Here is an 8,508-nt window from a genome sequence, read left to right as displayed (position 1 = left end):
GACAGTGTGAGGGTTTACTGCTGCCCAGTGAACTTTCCTATCAATGGACCATTGTTCAGCAAACCTGACGCGATCCTGCTGCATCCTGGGTGTTAATGCTTAGATTAGATAAGGCAACTTTAAACAAACAGGTTTTTACTACTGTAGCGTTAACCAGATGTTGCATGTCCGGGTGTGTTTATGGCGTTTCTAGATAGCACGCTCAAACTTAACAATGTCCACTCGTGTTTTATGCTTGATTTATTGACACTGTACTGGGTGGTCAAACAGATTGATACTTACATACTAGTCCAGGGATGTGTTACTGTGTTACTGCAAAGAGCCACATCGTACACACGGGTACACATGAACATCCCCCCATCCCTTCCTCATACACGCACACACACACACACACACACACACACACACACACACACACACACACACACACACACACACACACACACACACACACACACACACACAGACCTCTGCTCAGTCAGATTTACTGTAAATGTCACAACCAAAATGATAATGCAGTAACGGCCTTAACTATGTTTCACCCGTTTCAGTTGAATTTTGTATTATTATTATTTTTTAAATAAATAATGCTTGTGCATGCTACCAGGCCCAGGGGCACAAGGGCTCAAGGGGGCCCTAAGCTAAGGTACTGATAACTTTACATGTCTTATAGTCAAAGAGCTCAGTCACTCATGTCAATAAAAGGTTCCAAAAAGGAATAGCCTAAATATAAGGAAATAAATCATCATGGGCCCCTCAACTAGTAGGGGAGAAATACAAAAGCAATTGTAAAGCAACAGCATTATTAGCTCTGTCTTAGGGGCTTCATGAGGGGCCTCTAAGGCCCCCACACATACAGGAATAAACTTCCTATGTGTAAATTCTATACTGTTCATAAAAAGTAGCTATCCACCCTTTATCTGTTGAAATGGGTCTCTCCATCATATAACATGGGTCTGCAGACCAATCTTCTGTTTTTGCAGTTGCAGAGTAAAGGATGCTGCCTGCTTAAGAAAAATCAGAAAAATAATGTTCCTTCTGCAGCTCAAGATTTGATTTAGCCTCTAAATGTTACTTTGAAACGGTACACATTTTCTTCCAGTGTGCAATGCCCCCTGACCCCCCAACAAGGACCAGGGTCCCTCCCACAGTGTCCCAAAATCATCCAGGGGCCTATTATCTCATAATCCGTCTAAGAACCAACTGGATTCCACAATCTTTTTAATTTTCGCATAATTTATTAAAAAAAAAAAAAAAAAAACGGGGGGCCCCGCACTAGGACTTGAAACGGGCCCCCAGATCGTTAAGGCCGCCCCTGTGATAATGACAGAACTGGACTCCTACAGTACTAAGACGACAGGCCAGTCATTTTCAACAATGAACATTGTGTGCACTGCCTCACACACAAACTCTCAATTCAGCCAAGTCCACAAACAAAAATATAACAATTTACAATAGCGTTTTTCTCTTACTATGCATGTTGCTTAGTGGGACTTACTTTTAGCATGGAGTGAGCTGAAGTGGCGCTGAAGATTTGAAGCCTTGAAATGCGCTAATGACGCCTGGCATATAAGGCAGAATGGCTTGGTATAACGTTCAACAAAAAATATAAACTCTCCCACTCTGTTTCGGAGCGAACTTGACACAAATTGTTTACTCACGGAAAACCTCCCTCCAAGCTGAGCGGGCAGTTTTAGGTTGCGTCCACACCAAACGTTTGCGAACGTTATGTTGCGTCCTCAATTAAAGATTTGCGAACAGGCATACACATTAACAAAATAAAAAATGAAATAATAAACAACATGTAAAACGAACGTAAGAGCCGCATGAAACGTTTGCGAACATGCACACACATAGGCCCACACAAAAAAAAAAGTATAGAAAAAAAAAATTATAATTATAATCACAAAATTTGATATGAACTGAAGAGCCGCACGAAGCAAGGCAAAGAGCCGCAGGTTGGCCACCCCTGTACTAATCGATAGCAGCATTGCTGTCACTCTGGTCAACATGGGGCGGCAGTGGCGAAGTGGGTAGGGAGTTCGCCTCTGGTGTGCAGGGTTGGAGGTTCGATCCCCCGTCTCCCCGCCACATGTCGAAGTGTCCCTGGGCAAGACACTGAACCCCGAATTGCTCCCGATAGTTAGCTTAGTTAGCTTAGCACCCTAGTGCTAAGCCTACCCTGCGTGGTAGCTGCTGCTATCGGTGTATGAATGTGTGTGTGACTGGGTGAATGTGTACAAAAAAACAATGTAAAGCGCTTTGAGTCTGTGATAAACGGAGATATAGCGCTATACAAGTCCATTTACCAACATGTGCATAACAAAACAGTAAAGAAAACAAACAAAGAAAATGATAAATTACTCTCAGAACTTGGGGGCATTAGTTGCTGGTTGCTGTGAAACAGGTTTTCTCTGTCAAATAAAGAAATTTAAAACGGACACATCTCAACATGGTTCATGGTTCTGTCTCCAACAGTGTGGTGATTGAAGATGTTCTACCGGATCATGAGTGTGATGCTGCTGCTCGTGGCTGCCTGTTCAGCTCAGACCAGCGGTGAGTCCACACACTGGTTCCACTCTCTGTCAAGGGCTTTCACAAGCTGTTATATCTGAGCCTCTCTGTGAAGGCTTCACAAGCTGTTATATCTGTCCGTCTCAAAATATTATTTTCCTTAAATCCTAAATTAAGAAAGTGAAGAGCTATAAAAATAAATGTAAATGTAAATATTGTCCTTTTGTATTTAAAGTGGGTGTGTCCTCGGGCTCCGTAGCAACCAGCTGTGATGCCTGTCACCACCGGGCTCGATGCGTCCATGACAACAGTGTCCATGACAACAGTGTTGAGACTGTGGCTGTGTCCTGTCGCTGTGACGACGGTTGGGTCGGAGACGGCTTCACCTGCTACGACCCAACCTCCTGTAACCAAGGTAACTGCAGGGACTGAAAAGCATTAAACAAGCGTTGAGAATGTGTGTGTGTGAGAGAAAGTGTCTTAATATGTGTGTGTGTGTGTATGTGTGTGTGTGTGTGTGTGTGTGTGTGTGTGTGTGTGTGTGTGTGTGTGTGTGTGTGTGTGTGTGTGTGTGTGTGTGTGTGTGTGTGTGTGTGTGTGTGTGCAGACATTGAATTTAATATTCTCAAAGTAAGGCCTCGAATTTCACCAACAAAGTATTGGACTTCCTTTCCAAAGATCTGACATGTTTAGATACTTGGAGAGGGCTCGCTATGTGATGAATAAGCACTTTCTGATTTAGTTATCAACAGTATGAACACACTTCACAAAGCTATCGTTATATTATCAATGTGAGTTTAGAACAAATGTTCTTCATTAAAAGTACCTTTAAAAATGCTTTAGAATTTCCATAATATCCTTCCTACCTTGGCATTAAAAAGGTGTTAAAAGTCTTAAATGTAGCTTGTATTCCCTGTGTACTGAAGGCTGCTGCAGCCAGGGCTACCGCTGGTCGGCTCTGCAGGGCTGCGTGGACATCGACGAGTGTTCTCTGCCTCAGACTCCATGTGGGCCCGGGGAACGCTGCCAGAACACCAAAGGCTCCTTCTCCTGCCTGGTAAAATATTATTATCATTATAATAACCTTTATTTAACCAATCGGTCCATGCTGGTGACCACCGATTTATAACAGCGCGTTTTTAAAAACTTTTTAACAATTCTTTATTGGAGTGGCGATTTTAGGGCCGGTCCTAAAACAAACATTACAATGGATACTAACATGATTTGGGGATTTGGGATTAAAGCACATGCCATTCATTCAGGTTTGTGATGGCCACCCCACTCTAGGTCTGTGTCCCACCCTGGCCACCCCACTCTAGGTCTGTGTCCCACCTTGGCCATCCCAGTCACAATGTCCTGGAAACGCCACTGCTTTATTGTAAAAGAAAATGTAGACAATAAAGTAGGGCTGTCAACCGTTTAATAGTAAATAATCGCAAATAATCGCTTTTTTCTATTATTTTGCATTTCACAATAATGTTTATCTCCATATTAACAATATAAGGAAAGTCTTACCAGTGTATCTTGAATGCATTCTTTCAAATACATTTTGAAGGATTCCACTGTTGAGAAATATGCAACGAGCTCTGACATTGTATGCTTAGGTTGTGTGTGGTAGCTCAAACTAAAAGTACTTTGGTGATATTCTGTGATTTTGGGTTTACAGGGGCTTTATGACATGTCTCCCAGAAGACCAGTTTGTGATTATGTCTCTCTTGTATGTCTCCATGAAGGTTGATCTACCACAGCGCACCGCGAACCAAACCAGCAACGTGACCTTCTCCTGCGGGGGCAGACCGTGCCCTTCTGGTCAGGACTGCCTCCTGGTGGACGGCACATCTCGCTGCATGGACCCGTGTGATCACTACACGCCGCTAGACGACGCCTGGAGAGCCACAGACCACAGGGGAGGATCGCCTTGGCACTGCGACCAATACTCAGTCTACGGGGTCACACCCTATGTCTGGCAGGGCTGGTACCGTCTGTTCCTCGGTAACAGCAGCGTTCAGATGCCAGAGAGATGCACTCAGAGAGACATGTGTGGAACTTCTGTTACACTGTGGCTGCAGACGCCCCACCCACAGCTCTCTGCAGGCATCATCCAGGCCCAGGTCTGTGGCAGCCATAGAGGAGGCTGCTGCCAGTACAAGTCCAACCCAATCCATGTGAAAGCCTGCGCAGGAAACTACTACGTCTACAAGTTCATAAGGCCCACTCACTGCTATTACGCATACTGTGCAGGTGAGCAACAAGTTCCTTCTAGTCAGTCACACTGTGGTATCAAAGTTGAGCCAAAAGATAAGTTTAAGATCCAGAGGCTTCAGTTGCTGAAGCACAAAGTTATGAGTCTAGTTCTTCAGACTGACAGTGACTGGAATCCTTATTGTATCAGGAGATGATCATGTCTTCAGGATAATTCAGACCTTTGGTTCCATCATATTCTCTAGTGGACTCATTTGTCTTGTGCTCCTCATCAGATGTCAACACTAAAACACCTGTGTGTAACACCTGCACTGGAGCTCAGACCTGTGTGAGCAATGGCACCGTCTGGAGGTGTGAAGGTCAGTCTGAGTTAATATGAAAACATCCTCCATTCCACATGATTTACCTTGATGGTTTTGACACAAAAAGAGTTTGGTGTATATTTTAACATTTCTAATATTTTTCTGTCCTGGTAGAAACGTCCACAAGCGATTTGACTACTTCACCAACAGGTCAGATTGTTATGTTCTGGTTTGTGTAAAATCTGTCTACATGTTGTTGAAGCTCAAAATACTGTTATACCCACAATGCCTTGTTTCACTGTATATAAACAGTCAGAGCAGATGAAACAGGAAACATCCACCGATCCACATGATTTACCTTGATGATTTTGACACAAAAAGTTATGTTAGTTAATGCTTAATTGAGGCTTAATAAGCATTTACTAAGCATTACCTAACTGTTAATACATGTTTGGTAAATGCTTAATGAACAAACTAAACATTAACTAACTTGTGCTTAGTTTATGCTTAACTAAGCATTAGTTAAAGCTGGGGTTGAGAGTTTGCGAGAAAACAGCCGGTGGGATTCCAACGGCTGTTTTCCCAACGCTCTACCTGCTGTAGTTCCTCCCTCCGAACGACAGCTATGCGCGTTCATGTGAATTCAGTTACATTGACAGGAGACAAACAGATTCCGAGGTGATTAAACATTAGTAATGATAACTACATAAGTACATATTGAGCATCCACATCTTACTCACAGACAGACCATGTATGTTAGCTTAAAATCATTGTAAGTGTGCTGGTAGGCCTAAGAAAAGTAGCTGTAGCAGCCAGGCAAGATAGCAAACTAATTGTAACTGTAACAGAGCGGAGAGGTGTGTATCTCCTGCTCTGACCGCAGCTCTGATACTTGATGTGGCGAAAAAAGTCACCAATAACACCAGAAAAAAAGCTAGATGTGTAGCTTGTCGCTGTTTTGAAAAAAAAGTCGCCAGAGGGGCTGAGAAGTCACTAAATATAGCGACAAAATCGCTATGAGTTGGCAACACTGAGCACAGGACGAGGGATATATAGGGCCAGCGGACGTCCTGCTGCTAGCGGCAGGCAGCCTAGGGGCAGAGGAAGGGGACGAGGTCGCGGTCGGAGAGGTCTTGACGTGATAGGGCAAGAGGACATGGCCCGTGTGGAAACACTCCGACTTTACTCTGGTTTTATTTCGAGCTCTCTCCGTCTCCCTTTTAGCAGTTCAATTTTCAACATTCGTCTTTCCTCGTTTTTTTGCTGTCTTAGCGGTGTTAATTGTTGGTATCCGGGGAATGGTAAATTGAGGGTTTGTTTGTGAAGACATTGCTACTCGCTGTCCACAGTAGTAGCCTAGTGCCAAACAGTAGTGTCAGACTGCTAGGGTCGTGAACGCTCACGCAACTGACGCATCAACGTCGTTGCCAAGGTCACACAGCCAATAAGAACGGAGAATCTGACCTCGCTCTGATTGGTCAAAATTAACATGAGCGGTGGCAATTTTTGGGGGCAGCACACAGAGACAGGGGAGAGCAAAGTCATGAAAAAATATTTTCAGACCACTTCACCTACATATAGCTGAATGGCTATTATGACAGTTTTGCCAAATATTACAGTGAAAAAATTATCAACCCTAGCTTTAACAGAGCATTACTAACACTTAATGCTTAATCGGCATTAACTAACCATAATTAGCATTAACTAATGCATTCTTATTGTCAATTGTTACCAAAAAGAGTTAAGTGTATATTTAATTGACCATTTCTAATATTTGTCCTTCCTGGTAGAAACGTCCACAAGAGATTTGACTACTTCACCAGCAGGTCAGATTGTTATGTTCTGGTTTATGTAAGATCTGTCTACATGTTGTTGAAGCTCAAAATACTTTTATACCCACAATGCCTTGTTTCCGCTGTAGATGAACCCAGTTTTCTGGAGTCGGAGCTGGTGTGTGGAAGTGAGCAGATGCTTCTGAAGGTCCCAAAGAGGATCCTGGAGGAACAAGGCCTGAATGGTTCCTCTGCTCACCTGATCGACCCGCGATGCCACCAGCAGCTGGACGGCCAGGAGACCTTCTCCTACCTGGTGGACCGGAGGAAGGTCTGTGGAAATGTGGTCAAGGTGAGTGAGAATCAATTAGGAAAAAAGTGTCATACTAAGTAAAAATAAGTAAAATGTTTGTTTTTTTGCAATAATAGTGAATATTTAGGTTCAAAGTAAAGTTAAGTTTAGCAAGTGTCTTGATCAGACTCCCTATTGAACCCCCCCCCCACCCTCAGTGAATGACATTGCACACAAGCGTTATGAGGGATGAAAATGACTATTTTTAGGTTTTCCAGACGACATGGGGTAGTGAATGGGCCCTAGAAAGCTTCCCTACCTTCTGTGAAATGCTATTGGAGATAGCCCTGATAAACATACATCAGCTTCAACACATGTCAAACCATTGTGTCCACTCACTGTTGTTTCCAGAACAACGGGACCCACGTTACCTACTCCAACATTGTGTTCGTGTTCCCCTCCGGTCGGTCCAACGCATCGATCTTTGTCCCGACGATTTTCCCGTTCTCCTGCGTCTTCCCACTGGATGACATCACCAGCCTGGACGCCGCCATCAGATTCCAGCCGCCGTGAGTTCACCTCCTTCACCGCATCACAATGATGTTTGGTGTTTTGTCCCCCCAACGGAGCCTTCAAGGCAGCCTGCGGTTTAGGTTAGGGTTGAGGTAATGGTAAGGAATAGGACCTTCTATCAAGCCATCACAATGATGTTCAAGCCTGATCTCTCAGCTTCACATTAATATGTCTCTCTTAAGATCAGAGCTCAGGCGTCAGAGCTCTCGTCGGGCGAATACACAATCCGCCACAACGGGGATTGTCTTGTTCCCATGTACAAGACATCTTTCGCTCAGTCTGTTTTCTCTGTAAAAGGGGCAAAACTATGGAACCTCTTTCCCACTAGTCTAAAACTAGAGACTAACAGCAACATTTTTAACACAGAACTTAAACAATGGCTCAAATCAAATCAACAGTGCAACACAAATAATTTATAACTGGTTTATTGTCTGATCATGCTGCCTTTACTTTCCTCTATGTATTTGACTATCATTATATTGCTGCTCTGTAATCTATTGTATATATATATATTTCTTTTCAGGGCCAGTGGAGTTGGTATAGTGAGTTCAGGCGACCCCACCAGAGCCTCCATGACTCTGTACTCGAGGCCAGACTTCAGCGAGGCGTTCCCGGCCGGCCCCGTCCGCCTGCCGCTCGGCTCCGCTCTGCACGTCGCTGTGTCCGTGAACAACACCGAATACGACGGCTTCGGGCTGCTGCTGGAAACCTGCTACGTCACACACTCTCCCAACGCCAGCGACCCACGCAAACACCTCCTGATCCAGAACAGGTGAGGAACACTGTCAAAAGTCATCTAAATAATTTTTTTTGGCCTCTTCAAGCTTTATTAGACAGTACAGAGTTGAAAGAG

The 8,508-nt window shown here is 44.1% G+C and overlaps 1 protein-coding gene across 1 annotated transcript; it reads left to right on the top strand.

The window, feature by feature from the left end:
- Positions 1 to 2,492: 2,492 nt before the first annotated feature.
- LOC307249163 (uromodulin-like) lies at positions 2,493 to 8,431 on the top strand (the record flags this gene model as incomplete). Its single annotated transcript, XM_080025798.1, has 9 exons — positions 2,493 to 2,556; positions 2,750 to 2,929; positions 3,441 to 3,571; positions 4,248 to 4,755; positions 4,992 to 5,075; positions 6,940 to 7,142; positions 7,494 to 7,651; positions 7,843 to 7,932; positions 8,179 to 8,431. 9 exons carry the CDS (start codon positions 2,493 to 2,495, stop codon positions 8,429 to 8,431), a joined length of 1,671 nt encoding a protein of 556 aa, XP_079881924.1.
- Positions 8,432 to 8,508: the final 77 nt, after the last annotated feature.

This window comes from Ammodytes marinus (assembly GCF_949987685.1).
Source record: "Ammodytes marinus genome assembly, chromosome: 4".
Lineage (NCBI taxonomy): Eukaryota > Metazoa > Chordata > Actinopteri > Uranoscopiformes > Ammodytidae > Ammodytes > Ammodytes marinus.
This window is presented reverse-complemented; position numbering and strand designations above follow the sequence as displayed.